Raw genomic sequence first — 16,040 nt, 5'->3', positions numbered from 1 at the left:
TAGGAAATACATTTTTTTTTTTTATTAACAACGAGACATTATTTTAAAAAACATAAAATTGAAAATATTTTTTACAAAAACTGTTAACATCCAGTATTGACTCTTATATATATATATATATATATATATATATATATATATATATATATATTTTTTTTTTTTTTTTCTAAGTCATAAAAAACGATATTTTACAAAATAGTTTTTTTAAATAATACCAAAGTCGCTATTCAAATTGAAATTGTCATCGTTATTAAACCAATCTTCCGAAAAAATGGATATATCGATGATAGGTGTCGCCGGTTGAAATTCCGGTACATTGCCAAGTCCGTACACTGTAGAGGGTGGCGAATTTGCGGGTTCGTACACGGTGAACGATGGAGCGGGTGGCGAAGATGATAGACCAGGAGGCGAAATGGGTTCATACATGGGAAACGATGGAGCGGGTGGTGAAATATGTTCGTACATGGTGAACGATGAAGCAGGTGGCGAAGATATTCGTGCATCTGTTCCGGAGCAAGAGTGTGGTAACAAATGTTGTTGTGGTACAAGCATGGGAAGAATCATTAATCGTTCCTGCGGGGAAGGAAAGAATCGAACCCGATGATGAAGATTCTTGATCAAACACTTTTTTTCGTCGTTGAACCTCGAAATCTCAAATTTCGTTTTCAAATCAGCGAGCGAGTTTTTTTTTATTTTGAAAAACAAAAAACAAAAAAAAAAAGACATTTCTGAGGAGCGATTATCACATAGGTCGTTTCGGTTGCCAATGCAAAAATTCTTTCGGGACGCAACACGTATCCTTTGAATTTTGCGAAGTCCAAACTCGTAAAAAAATTTTCCACGACTGAATACATGCGTTTCAATTCGTAAAAATAAATCGGCACGTTATTAGTCTGAATGACGTGATGTTCATCGGCGACCACTGTCCTATAACCAAAAGTGAATTCGTATTTCACCAGGAACGCGTTTCCATGAACGAAACTCATCCGTTGACCGGTATTCTTTTTTTCCGACGTCTTTTTATCGTCGATCGCTAAAGGTCTCCACAATTTGAGCGAAACTTTAGCCCAATCCAACTTTCGTAACTCGTCGTTTGCTTTGAGTCCTTCGTAAAGACTTCTTTGCAAATTTTCTTCAATCAAAGGAGTTTTGACAAACTCTCGCGAAACGTACTCTCCAACTATCCGAGTCCATGTAAAATAGAAAAGGAATGGCTAACGAACGAAATCGTTGAACAAATTGCAATGGTAAAGTCTTTTTTCCTATCTTCTCGAGATCCAAATTCCGAACATCCAGTACATTCTCATCGATAACCGAATCGGCCGGAAACACATCGACGTTTTCTTCCATACCGAAAAAAGAGCGAGTGGAATGAAGAACGCGAGTTTTTATGTACCGAAAGAATGATTAAAAAAACGATAACCTCGTAACAGCGCTGCAATAGGCGCGAAGGTTGCATCACGGTTTTGCGTGGGCGCATTGAGGTCAGAACAGTAACGATTAAAAAAAAAAAAGCGATGACCTCGTAACAGCTTTTTTTTTTTTCTTTTTGAAATGAGATCGATTGCTTGCGTCACGGTTTTGCGTGGGCACACAATCAATGAACGATCGGCGTTCTCCAAAGATCCATCAAGAGTCGCGAGGCACACACGATTTTGAAACGATGACAATCCGGGTGCGTGTTCCCGTGTATAAACCATTTGTCTCCTCGCCACAAACTAGAAAAATTGATTGAATGGATTAACAAAAATTGATTCCGTACTTTCAGTTATAATAATTGCTAAAATTTAATAGTACTTTAACAATTTGTAATTAATCCAAACGGTTAACATTATGGAATTAGAAAAAATTGATGGATGAATTAACCAAAACGATAAAACATCTCGAAACGTAAAATTTATAAATTTAATCTATTCTTTTTGAGACTTGCATGTAAATATGAGCGTGTTCCCGTGTTGTCTCCTCGCCACAAACTAGAAAAATTTATTGAATGGATTAACAAAAATTGATTCTGTACTTTCAGTTATAATAATTGCTAATAAGTACTTTAACGATTTGCAATAAATCCAAACGGTTAATATTATGGAACTCACACAGATGTCTTTTACAATTCTAAACTAATTTAGAAAAATTGTTAAAAATTAAAATTATTTTGAAAATTGAGAAACACATAGTGTCAATTTTTTTTAATTTAAATTTTACAATAGATTCTTCTACATAAAACAATCCAAGACATAAACGTCCAATAATGGCTAAGTATTTTTTTTAATACAAAAACAAGGAGATTGAGAGACTCAATTTCCTCGTTTTTGTGTGTGTGTGTGTGTTTTTTTTTTTCATCATTTATTTTATTTTAAAAATTACACATAATAAAAATGATACAAAATGATAATGACAATATTTGCAAAAAAAAAATAAACATAATAGTTCATGCTTCGTCCATTACAACTACCTTTTTTTGAAATAACAGATTAAAAAAAAATCTATATGTCACAACATCTTTAAGTGCACAACGATAATTTCCGGGTGAAATGGTTTCCTGGTGTTTACACTCTGGTAGGGCGTATTTTTTTTTGTTCTCCGTCCACCACTACAGTTTTTGTGAACAACTGAAGAATGCTATTAATCTTGGCATTTCCAAACTTTCTAAATTGACGCTTTCAAAATTCATTGCATCAAGCAGACGTTTCAGTTCATTATTATTTCCTTTGTAGGCCCACACAGTCTGATCGTCTTTCGTACCATCTCGCAAAAAAACATACCAGTCGGTATTTAATCCAATCCGAAGTTATCACATCTTTTTCTTCAATTTTTGGGTACAAACTCAAACCATCTCGAATTTTTTTTTAAATAGAAGACGCTGGCATGATCTTGTCTACGAAACTGGATCCTTTTTAATTCCCTGCGTAAATCCGCTGTAAAGTGATCATACTGGTATTCCTATCGATCGTTAAGTGCTATCATCGCAATTTCTCTGAAATAGAATTTTCCATCCACACGAAATCCTTTTGCGTTGATGAAGGCGAAGATGCGTGTATCAACCATGATGCTCCTCTTTTTCCCGATTACTTCTTCTTTGAAATAAAATTGCTTTCGAAAACACTGCTATTTACATCTGTTGTATTTCGAAAGCGGTAACTTAGTTAGATTTTTACATGATTCTAAATACATTTAAGATATTATATTGCTCATCGAAACATAGCGTTTTCCTGCGAATTCAAACTTTTACAGAATGAGTAACCACAATATGGGTCTATTATGGGATGTGGGGAGGTTACAAAAATAATATAAAACAACAATTTTCAAGTCCAAATATTTTTTAAGTAACAAACAGCAATTCGAATACATGCAAGGAACTAATACAACAACAAAATATATACAATCACATTCACACAACATAAAAATATATACTACATATAAAATACATATAAAACATACTAAAAATAATTAAAAATAAAATTAACCTTCTCAAGTTCTCAAATTAATTTTAATTAAAAATAATATTAAAAAAATTTACTGTTTATACAATATATTAACAAATATTCATTAAAAACGATTTACAATATGGAAAAAAATAATAATGCAATATGGGAAAAATGATGTTTAATAATAATTCATTAAAAAAACTATTTACAATATGGGAAAAAAATCATACAACGTGGAAAAAATAATATATAATATCTTATAATAACAATATTTTTAAAATATCACGATAATTACAATTATCGTTTATGATTCTATCTATGAAATGTAAATATGCCGAATGATACACAAAGTGCGCATGCTCATATTCACGCTCTCCAAGTTCAAATCTTTTAATCATACGAATTATTCGCCGTGTGCTGAATGTAATCAAAAAACACTTGCAGATTTTTTTCATGTATGCAATATATTGGTGATAGTCTTCATTAAATTCATGTCTGCACATCGGGCATGTGGGATTCGTTACACCCCAAAGTAATAAACACGAATCGCGGATGATATGCCCACATTCTAACTTAGTGTATGTCTGACCATCATGCTCCAGGCATACACTGTAGCAGTCATTCTCATCACTGCATACATATCTCATGTGGTTCTCACAATAGTTTCCAGCATTGGATTCATCTAGAACTGTTCCAATTTTATAAATAATGTAATCCATCTTACTTAATACGTTAGTAATTCTATCGAAGCAAGAACGATCAGTAATATTTGCTGCTTCCACGCAAACATCAATAAAAAGTTGATATACACTCTCCATGGTAGATGCAAAATTTTTCCCTGTCTCTCTCACTACAACACCTTGCACACTAAAAAAAAAAATTTTTTATTGGATTGTATTTTAACATTGAATTGAAACATCATATCGGATCGAATTCAAAGATGAAAATTTGATCGTACTTACATCTTTTATTGTTTTTTTTGTACACCGCGTTTTTTTATAATGTTTTATATATTTTGTGTAAGTTTGCGCGCATTTTAAGATACAATTTTCAAGTCCAAATATTTTTTAAGTAACAAACAGCAATTCGAATACATGCAAGGAACTAATACAACAACAAAAAAACCGATACGGTAGTTTAATGGTCTCAGCGAGACGAGCAGAATGCATACCCACAATGTGGGTCTATTTTGAAAATTGTGGAATTTGCATGAAAATAAACACAATAATGTTTCAAAAATTTATAGATTGAAGTATGTTTGTAAAATATTACATTAAAAAAAATTTTTTTTTTTTTCCAAATTCGACGATAGCTTTTTGGCAAAGCAATTACTAGTTTTTTTTTTTATCTCCGATTCTACTCTTGTTTCGTCTCTATTTTCGTCTTCAAACTCGCAACGAATTTTCGCTTGTAAACCCCACGGAAGTATCAAACCCAAAACCGTAATGGGCAACGATATAACAAACACTTTTACGATTTCTATTGTATAGAAATGTTTAATTTCATTTAAGATTCCTCGATCATACGAATCGTTGAAGAGAGCTTAAAAAAAGAAATATTGACTCAAGAACTTAAACGTTGTTTTAAAATTTCAAGCCTTTTCGGTGTTAATGTGCATCTGCTCATAGAAGTTGACTAATCCATGCAATTGATCAAAATCCCTCAACAATGCATGCATATTAGAGAAATGGAACCTAAGGTTCCAAGAAGAAAAATCATTCACTATCATAACATTTTTTTGGCGCTCAGGATGAGACAAAAATCTCGTTAACGCAGATATACGCTGTGATAGCTGAATTTCTGTTAGGCTCATCGACTGGTATCGCAGATATGGAAACACATTATCTTTTGTATTCGATTCAGCCAAACCTTGCATAAATCTGAAAAAAACAAAGTTAGCTTTAAGAAGAACCTTGCTTCATCTTTTAATTCTCTCTCTTTTGCAATGAGAACTCCAACTCTTTCTTCATCACCATAATCGTTTGCGCAGAATCTCTTGACTTCTTGTTGCAAATCTAATTCCTCCTTTAAGAGAAATTGCATGAGGACTCTTGCTTGCTTTCTCTTTGGAAATCTGACTCTCCCGTTCTGTGAGATGAGGGTTTCTCGATCATACTCATATACCCATTGGTCAAAGTTAGGGATGATGGCTGAATCTGATATCAGGTCGGAAGGGTCCAGGTGATAATTGAAGTCGAATGTTTTGTCGAATTGTACATGGTCAAACAATTGGTATCCCCATGGTTTTGTTGGGATCTCGTCCCATGTGTTTGACATGTAGTTGTCGCGGATCTTTTTTACGGTTTGGGCAGTGATTGTTAGAGAGGGCCACTTATGGTTGACTCTGTAGTATTGCTTGCAGAAGTGGTATCGAAACACAGATGCATAATATTTACCACTTTCAAACAGATGCGCACTGGGTTCAGAGCTGATCCTTAGCACTTTAGCTACACTGGCATCCATGTTAGTTATGGGATGTCCCCACATTTTCCACAGCCCACTGGTCTCCAACAAAAGATGATGTTCTGGAGTATTATCTCCTACTCCGCATAGTGTAGCGATGAATGGATCTGACACCTTAAACCCTTCATTAGACAGACATTTAATGAGCTCTTTCAGAAAGTCATCGAATGGATGGGTATCTACTTTGTTGATTGTTGATCCAATTGCTAGTGATGGAATAATTTTGGCTATCTTATAAAATTTATTCATGTATTGCTGATGGCACTTGTCACCATATGTATAGAACTCTGCAAGTCTATCGTGAATTGAGCAATGCGGATATTTACCCATACTATCAGCAATTAGTCCATAGATTAATGTGTTCAAACGTCCTGATATGACATGCAGCAACATGAAAAGCCAATTGTATGGGCAAATCCATTCAACATCCCGAAATCGGCAAAAGTCTAGTTCTCCATGTCCTCTCCAGGAAAAGTTCCCTAACTTAAGTGTCCCTGTATCGATATTTTCTGTTCCACAGTGTTTTTGGATGAAATCATCAAGTTTTGCCCTAATATTCCAGAGACGAACAATGTGGTCTACGAAGAAATGAAATGTCATGCTTAATCTTAGCTGGGCTTACTTCCGTCCGCTGCAACCACCAGCCAATTCCTAAGTCAGCAGCTAGTCCCGCAACTTTAAGCCCTACAGTCAGTTGCTCAGAAGCTCCCGGTACGGTCTCTGTGCACTCGCTATAGAGATATGACAAGACCATAGGGAAATATCTATCATGGTCCCTCCCTACACCCGAAAGGTTGAATGTTTCAATAAAGTCTTGAAATCACTGTTAACTGGACAAGCTTACAATGTTGTGAAAGGATTTCAACTTTCTGAAGAAAATTACGAGTCGTGCCTTGAGCTCTTGAAGCAGCGTTTCGGTGAAACCGATCTTATTATAAACACTCACATGAATAATCTATTGAACCTGCAACCCGTTAAAAATTCTTCAAATTTAAGCGGTCTACGGGAATTGCACGACCAGTGCGAAGTTAACATTAGATGTTTGCAAAATCTTGGAGTTACATCTGGTTCATACGGTCATTTATTGAATCCAATTCTTATGAAATTACTACCTCAAGATATGATGTTAGATTTTCATCGTAAGTGTAAACCCAAAAGAGGTAAGGACATTTCTGAATTGCTTAATTTTTTGAGAAATGAAATTAGGTGTCGTGAAGTAATGTCGGCTGATTATAACTCTTGTACTTCCAGTAAAGTGTGCAGTGACTCTAGGGCTAAACCTAATAATGGTCAAAAACAGTACCCACGATATGGATAGTGAAACATTTCAATTTTATTCAGCGATTTGTTTTGATGAATTGATGTCTGGAAACTGTTAAAGAATTCTAACCATGAACTAGGATCACCAGAAAATTTATCAATTCGTAATTTAGGCAATTTCATGTTAGAAGCACCTGTTTCAGAAACAGTAGAGTTCAACAAAGCACTTTCCTTGCAACTATTGTCCTTGTTTAACTTTTTAATCCGCTGTTTAATTTTAAACTTGACGGACAAAATTTGCTCGGAATATTTTTCGCAAGTTTCAAGTTCTTTTTCAAAACCCTCGGCTTCAGTCCATTGCTTTTCAATTTCTGAATTTAATGTTTTCGACAAGTCTTCTTTTTCAAGAAAATGTTCATTAAGTTCCAAAAGTTCTTCCGCATCAATTTCTTCAATATCACAAGTTAAAGCAGTCTCTAATTTTGTAAGTAATTTAGTGCAACTTGCCCGCACGTATTGTCGCTTAGCTTTCAATTCGTCAACTGATTCCATTCTCAAAAGACTTAATTATTTACAGTAAGAATATATTTCAACAGCTTACCTTCGCTGTACAGGTTTTTCTTGCATAAATATCACGTCCGCGTTCACCAAAAACATGTATCGTAACTACATGTGCTATTTTCAGAAAATTTGCAATTCAGTCCACAACTCAAAAAAGTTCATAAAATCGTCCTTTATTTTACTTAAAACATTAAAAGCAACTAAAACTTTTGTAAATAATACTAATGAAACTAAAGTTAATTATATCAATTCAAGAATCAAGAGATAAAGTTCAAACAAGGCTAAATAAACTAAGCACAAGAACTCAGAAGAAACAAAATAACAAGCCAGACAATTTAAACGGACATGCAATATATATCGGTGTCCCAACTGCGCCACCTACAGTTAAACTTAAAGTTACAAAGCTTGAACATGTTATGTTTCAAAAATTTATAGATTGAAGTATGTTTGTAAAATATTACATTCAAAAAAAAAAAAAAAAAAAATTTTTTTTTTTTTTTTTTCAAATTCGACGATAGCTTTTTGGCAAAGCAATTACTAGTTTTTTTATCTCCGATTCTATTCTTGTTTCGTCTCTATTTTCGTCTTCAAACTCGCAACGAATTTTCGCTTGTAAACCCCACCGAAGTATCGAACCCAAAACCGTAATGGGCAACGATATAACAAACACTTTTACGATTTCTATTGTACAGAAATGTTTAATTTCATTTAAGATTCCCCGATCATACCAATCGTTGAAGAGAGCTTAAGAAAAGAAATATTGACTCAAGAACTTAAACGTTGTTTTAAAATTTTGCAATAAATAAGAAGCATAATTAGTTAAATGGGTTCGACGTGTCGTTTTATTTTTTTGCAGTAAATAGTAAAAATGATTTGAAAAGAACCCTTAGTTTTTAAAAACAGAATGCACACAAAAAGAATAAAAATAAATTCAAATATCATAATTGCTTTTTGGTTTTAACACAAAATATTTGCCTTCTGGTTCTTTTTAAAAATTCAACATTTTACAAACATTTCTTTTTTTTTTTTTCATTTTTCTCTTCTCGATTCGTTGTACGGTATCGTAGAAGACATATAAACTTGTAAAAGAAACTTTAAGGGAATACATAATGAGAAAAATGACGACGATACACGATACGATAAATATTTTGACGAATCCCCTCGCAAATGAGTCCAGAGTAATAAAACCATCGATTAAATCGCAAATAGTTGACGATTGAAAAGTATTAAAATGGAGAGAAAGATTTGCAAAAAATAATGAATCGAAAAATGAATCATGTTTTTTTTACTCGACAAATATTCGAAATTTGTACAAAATTTGGGATATAATGAAAATTACAAATTGTTTGTTTGAAAAAATATACAAGTTCGAATAATTTTTCTTTTTTTTTTTTTTGCAGTTGAAACTCCATGATCATTTTTAACATCAAATTGTGTACCATTATTAAAAGGTATGGCTTTTTACCTGAAAGCGTTTTTTTTTTAACAAATAAGACTTTAACGTACGATCGAAAAATTTCAAAGTGAATGAAAAGAGATAAAAATCCAATATTGACTCCAAAATTGTTCTAAAAAATAATTTTATTTTTTTTATACATAAATCATTATTTAAAAACAATACATGAACCATTATTTACAAACAATATATCTATTTTCGATTGTAACAAAATTCAATCCAGTTTTCTTCTTTTTCATCTTCTTCGTCGAGAATCCATTCGGGGTGACCTTTCGGTTTCTTCTCCTCTTCCTTTGTCAAGTCAGAAAGATTTTCGGTGACTGAAGAATTATATTCCGAAACACAATCGATCTTGGATTGCAATTCATTTAAATCGTCTAATAGTAATTTGATCCGAAGTTTTAACGAATTTATTTCTACCACCAAATATTTGACTTCTTTTAAAGTCATTTCCATCGTGGGACGATACGAGACCAGAGAACGAGACATGATTTGTTTGTTCCTCTTTTTCCGCTCGAGTTTATATACACACCCGAGCACGCGCCTTATCTTATTCTGTACTCCAAACTTTGTTTCGTAACCTCGAACCTAAATTGTTTTATCGCTTGGAGTTTATTCATCGAGTTTCATCGTTTCCATATCTTCGATAACCTTCGTGTAAAATTTGATATCATTTTCGTAATCAGCAATTCTTTCGTGCAAAACCAAACTTGGAAAACGAAAAGAATCCTTTTTTTTTTCGAGCGTGGCTATCATCGCATTTCGTTTGAAACACGCCAAGAGATGAGGAGCGTGTTTCATTTTTTCGTTTCTTTTCCAAGAATAAATTCCGTTGCACCAAACGCAAATAGGGTCGGATCTTTGTCGTGTCGTCGTTTATAGTGAGTTTCGAAATCTTTCACTCGAATTTTTTCGTTACACCTTTTGCACTGGAAAAGGAGATGTCGTCGACTCTTTTCGAAAGATTCGTATTGAGAATAATAATAGCGTTTCGTATGGTCCGATACGACATCTTCGTTTTCGTCCGAAATGGTGGCAAAAGGAGAACAAATCGAAACTTCTTCCGGAAGAAAAGAGTCCAGTAGACGTAGTTTGTTGCTGTGGTATTTTTTCATCGCGAAACGGTTGATTTTGATAAACGAAAACGTCTTTGTTGTCGATCGTATTTCCATTCGAAATTGTATTAAGTTTGAAACGACACGAAATATTCATTTTATATGAAGAAAATGAAACTTCAATCATTCAAAAAAAAAAAAAAAACTCTGATAATATACGAAACTGATAACATACAGACACTACAAACTATTTATTTAAAGAATATATATATTTCGTTAAAGACAAAATCGTAATTTTCATTAAATTTTTATATTTTTAGAAACCAAAACTAGTCGATTTTCGACTAAAAATCGAGAAATTTAGGTGGAATTCATCACATCCTTTATTATTAAATTAGATGGTATTTTTTGATCATTTTACAATACATTTTTTAAGATAGAATTTATTATACCTTTTATTATTGAATTAGATGGTAATTTTTCTACCCTTTACTATGGTCGTATATTTGAACATGAATATTGAAAACCAAATTGCATTGAATTTGAATTTTCAAATTGAGAAACGAAAATGGACGTCCTTTGTTTTCAGTTCTTCAGATGTTATATATATATATATATATATATATATATATATATATATATATATATATATATATATATATATATATATATATATATATATATATATATATATATATATATATATATATATATATATGTTTTTTTTTTTTTTTTTTTTTGAACCTTTCGCATTAATCGAATAAATTTTGGATAGCAAATCGTTAAACTAAAATATTAAAATGGAACCATCGGATCCTTTATTATACAATTGTTTCAGATCAAAATGATGCTCAACATTGATTTTGGATAGCAAATCGCTGAACCAAAATAAGAACCGTCGTATCCTTTATTATACAACTGTTTCAGATTAAATGATGCTCAATATCGATTTTTGGATTTTCAAATCGTTAATTTAAAAATAGAATCGTCGTATCCTTTAATATACAACCGTTTCAAAGTAAATGAGACGATACTCAGCATTGATATTGGATAGCAAAATCGTTAAATAAAAAATCATATTTTCAGTCATATGAACCAAGTGTGAGGAATTACTGAAAACTTGTTATTCGAAAGTTATGACAAAGAAATTTTAGTTTAATCTTTTATTTTACATATAACACAAACTGTTTGATTTAAAATAGTCAAAACTATGAAGAGTACAAAATTACAAAAACTCTTTTTGAATAGCCAATATTGGACAAATATTTATTTATTTAAAAAAAAAAGAATGGAGAAAAGGGAATTCTTAATCCATTATTTTTCTTTTTTTTACTTTATTAACATATCAATTATACACGCTAATAAAAAACATAAAAATAATTATTTTCCACACTAAACTGAAATTTGCCACCATTAGATAATTTTAGTTTTAGTCCTCTCAGCGTATTTCCATTTGTATTTTCTTTAAAATAGGTGGGTATCAGTGGGTTAGATGATTTTATTTTCATCGAGTATCTATTAAAGACGTCTCCGGAGGTTGAGGGTTCTTCTTCTCGGGGAACGGGAGTCGGTGGTAGAGTTTCGGTTAAACTCTCCTCTCTGTTACCTCGAATTTCAATTTTTGCGATATTAGTCTCGTCTCGTTCCATTTTTACGGGCGGCGCTCGACAAGGAGTGGGCGGTAATTCTTCGTCCTCTCGTTCCATTTTTAGGACAAGGAGTGGGTGGAAACTCGATCAATACGTTCGATTGTTGTTGTTGTTCTTCTTCTTGATGTCTAAACGAATCGGACAATGCATCGGTGTCGATGATCAATCTGTCCTGAAAATCATCTTCGTCGAAAGGCGGAGGTCGCTCGTTGATCGGGTATGCAGGAGCTATACGCAAAATGTGGGGGGGGGGGGGGGTCTTAGCAGTAGGTAGCAGTTGTAGTAGTAGTAGTAAAAGAGGTGGTATACTCTATGACTCGCAATTGAAGCACTCGCGCATCAAACTGGTAGAGCTCGTAATGTCTTTCGCTACATTTCAATAAGTGTTCGCCATGGAGCATTTTTATTCCTACGCTCCAGCCAAGTTTTCTGCAGTAAACACATATTTGAAGAGGGTTGATTCGATGTTTAAATTTGTGATGGTTTTCATAAACACCAAACGCGACAACACTTTCACATAACGGGCACGCAGTTTTCTCCTTAGCGTTTCGACTGACGAAATTCCTAAACTTTTTGTATTCCATTGCGTCGTAGCGTAGTAGAGACTCGAATGACTGAGGAAAAAAGAGGCGCACCTTTTTATACACGCATGGAAAAAGAGGTCGATTAGGAAATCGAGGTCGAGTAGGCCATTGCATCCAACAGGTCTTTGACGGCGTTGTTCTGTCCTTTGTACCCCACACACACACCCAGTCTTGGTTCCTTTCGCGTTTCTCTGAGAATAAGCTAGGCGGTAGTTGATACACTTTGGCAACATGAGGTCGTTTTTTCTTCTGCTTTTTTTTTTTCGGGATAGAGTGATAATCCTTCCCCCGCAGTAGTTTTGCAGATAGAAGATGGTTGCACAGTCACAAATACAATTAAAAATAATAGAACATGCCCTGTCCGTTGCAATTTCCTTTTTTTAAAACTACAGATTTAAAAAAAAAAGCGGTATGCTAATACGTCCTCCAGGGCACAACGGTATGAACCACATACAGTCTTTTGCAGCTTACATTCTTTGACGCACAATTTTTCTTTGTTGTAAATAATTGATGGATTTTATCAACTCGGGGCATCCCCACCAGTTCGATATTCACACTTTTTCCAATTCCATTGCATCCAACAGGTCTTTGACGGCGTTGTTCTGTCCTTTGTACCCCCCCCCCCCGCACACAGTCTTGGTTCCTTTCGCGTTTCTCTAAAAACAAGCTAGGAGGTAGTTGATCCACTCTGGCAACATGAGGTCGTTTTTTTTTCTGGATAGAGTGATAACCCTTCCCCCCGTAGTAGTTTTGCAGATAGAAGATGGTTGCACAATCATAAATACAATTAAAAATACTAGAACATGCTCTGTCCGTTGCAATTTCCTTTTTTTAAAACTACAGATTTAAAAAAAAAAGCTAATACGTCCTCCAGTGCACAACAGTATGAACCACACACAGTCTTGTGCGGATTACATTCTTTGACGCATAATTTTTTTTGTTCGAATTCCACAGGTTTTTTTTTTGTAAATAATTGATGGATGATATCAACTCGGGGCATCCTCACCGTTGTTCTGTCCTTTGTACCGCCACACAGTCTTGGTTCCTTTCGCATTTCTCTGAAAACAAGCTAGGCGGTAGTTGATCCACTCTGGCACATGAGGTCGTTTTCTTCTGCTTTTCTTTTTTGGGGATATCGTGATAATCCGTCCCTGTAGTTTTGCAGATAAAAGATGGTTGCATAGTCCTTTCTAAACAGTTGATTTTTCTTCAATGCTGTCGTTAAATCCAGGGTGAAGTGGGCATAGTCGTATTCAGCTTCGTGGATCGTGGTCATCGCAATCTCTCTAAAGTGGAATTTTCCACCAACGCAGAATCCTTTGGCATCAATCAACGCAAAAATCCGTGAATCTTCCATTTCAAAACTAGACTCGAGAGAGAGAGAGAGAGGAATGAAAAATCATGTTTCGAGCTCAGTAGGTAGAGAAGGACAGTTCACCTGCAAGAGGCGGCTCTCCGGCTCATAGCCGCCTCCCCACCCCCTCCACCGCCTGCCAATCTTCCTCCCACCCCCTCCCCACCGCCTCTGACCACCGCGTTTTTGCCCACCCATGTTTTCGCCCGCGTTTTTGGACTTTGCCGTGAAAGGTACAGGGGTATTTTCGCGCGCTTTTGGACTTCACTTTATTAACATTATATACATTTACATTCTAATAAAAAACATACAGATAATTATTCTCAACACTAAATTGAAATTTACCACCATTAGCTAATTTCAGTTTTAGTCCTCTCAGTGTATTTCCATTAGTACCTTCTTTAAAATAGGTGGGTATCAATGGGTTAGATGATTTGATTCTCATTGAGTACCTATTAAAAACGTCTCCGGAGGTTGAGGGTTCTTCTTCTTCTTCTCGGGGAACGGGAATCTGTGGTAGAGTTTCGGATTCCTCTCTGTTACATCGAATTTCTATTTGTGCTATATCAATCTCCATTTCGTCGTCTTGTTCTCGTTCCATTTTCATTACGGGAGTCGGCACTGGGCAAGGAGTGGGTGGTGATAATTCTTCTTCTTGTCGTTCCATTTTCATTACGGGCGGCTGCACTGGGCAAGGAGTAGGTGGTGATAAGTTCTCCTCTTGTTCCATTTTCATTACGGGCGACTGCACTGGACAAGGAGTGGGTGGAAATTCGATCAATACGTTCGATTGTCGTTCTTCTTCTTCATCTTGTTGTCTAAACGAATCGGATAATGCATCGGTGTCGATAATCAGTCTGTCCTGAGATTCATCTTCGTCGAAAGGCGGAGGTCGTTCAATGATCGGGTATGCGGGAGCTATACGCAAAATGTGAGGGGTCGTAGCAGTAGTAGTAACAGTAGTAGTAGTAGTAGTAACAGCAGTAGTAAGAGAATTGGTATTATACTCTACGGCTCGCAATTGCAGCACTCGAGCATCAAACCGGTAGAGTTGGTAATGTCTTTCACAGCATTTGAATAAGTGTTCACCATGGAGCATTTTCTTTCCTACGTTCCAGCCAAATTTTCTGCAGTAAACACATATTTGAAGAGGGTTGATTCTATGTTGAAATTTGCAATGATTTTCATAAACACCAAACGCGACAACACTTTCACATAACGGGCACAAAGTTTTCTCCTTAGCGTTTCGGCTAACGAAATTCCTAAACTGTTTGTATTCCATTGCGTCGTAGCGTAGTAGAGTCTCGAATGAATGAGTGGGGAACAGAGAGAGACGCACCCTTTTATACATGCACGCAGGGAGAGAAAGAAGTCGCGAGGAGATTGAGAGAAACAATCTCTCAATCTCCTCGTTTCGTTTTTTTTTTTGGCATTTATTTTTAACAATACATATTTGCAAACAAAAAAATATACACATATGTATATGAAATATTTACATAGTATGATTACACAATCATGAATACAATTCAATTTTCTAAAAATACAGAGTTTAAAAAAAAGCGGATATGCTAATACGTTCTAGGTGCACAACGGTATGAACCACACACAAACAATCTTGTGCAGCTTACAAGTCTTTGACGCACATTGTTCGATATTCACACTTTTTATCAAATCCCATTTTGCACATCCAACAGGTCTTTGTTTTGACGGCAAAGTTCTGTCCTTTATACCGCACACATAGTCTTTTGCGTTTTTTTCTTCTCTGAAAGCGGGATAGGCAGTAGTTTGATCCACTCTGGCAACGGTATGAACCACACACAAACAATCTTGTGCAGCTTTGCACATCCAACAGGTCTTTGTTTTGACGGCAAAGTTCTGTCCTTTATACCGCGCACATAGTCTTTCGCGTTTTTTTCTTCTCTGAAAGCGGGATAGGCAGTAGTTTGATCCACTCTGGCAACGGTATGAACCACACACACAAACACAATCTTGTGCAGCTTACAAGTCTTTGACGCACATTGTTCGATATTCACACTTTTTATCAAATCCCATTTTACACATCCAACAGGTCTTTTTTTTTTTTTTTTTTTGACGGCAAAGTTCTGTCCTTTATACCGCGCACATAGTCTTTCGCGTTTTTTTCTTCTCTGAAAGCGGGATAGGCAGTAGTTTGATCCACTCTGGCAACGGTATGAACCACACACACAAACACAATCTTGTGCAGCTTACAAGT

The 16,040-nt window shown here is 35.0% G+C and overlaps 1 protein-coding gene across 1 annotated transcript; it reads right to left on the bottom strand.

The window, feature by feature from the left end:
- Positions 1 to 9,357: 9,357 nt before the first annotated feature.
- Positions 9,358 to 14,906, bottom strand: LOC129230141 (uncharacterized). Its single transcript, XM_054864544.1, has 2 exons — positions 14,204 to 14,906; positions 9,358 to 9,485 (listed from the first exon to the last, which is right to left on the bottom strand). The coding sequence occupies exons 1-2, from the start codon at positions 14,904 to 14,906 to the stop codon at positions 9,358 to 9,360; spliced, it is 831 nt and encodes a 276-aa protein (XP_054720519.1).
- Between the last annotated feature and the right edge of the window lie 1,134 nt (positions 14,907 to 16,040).

Source organism: Uloborus diversus, chromosome 9 (genome assembly GCF_026930045.1).
Source record: "Uloborus diversus isolate 005 chromosome 9, Udiv.v.3.1, whole genome shotgun sequence".
NCBI classification, from domain to species: Eukaryota; Metazoa; Arthropoda; class Arachnida; order Araneae; family Uloboridae; genus Uloborus; species Uloborus diversus.
This window is presented reverse-complemented; position numbering and strand designations above follow the sequence as displayed.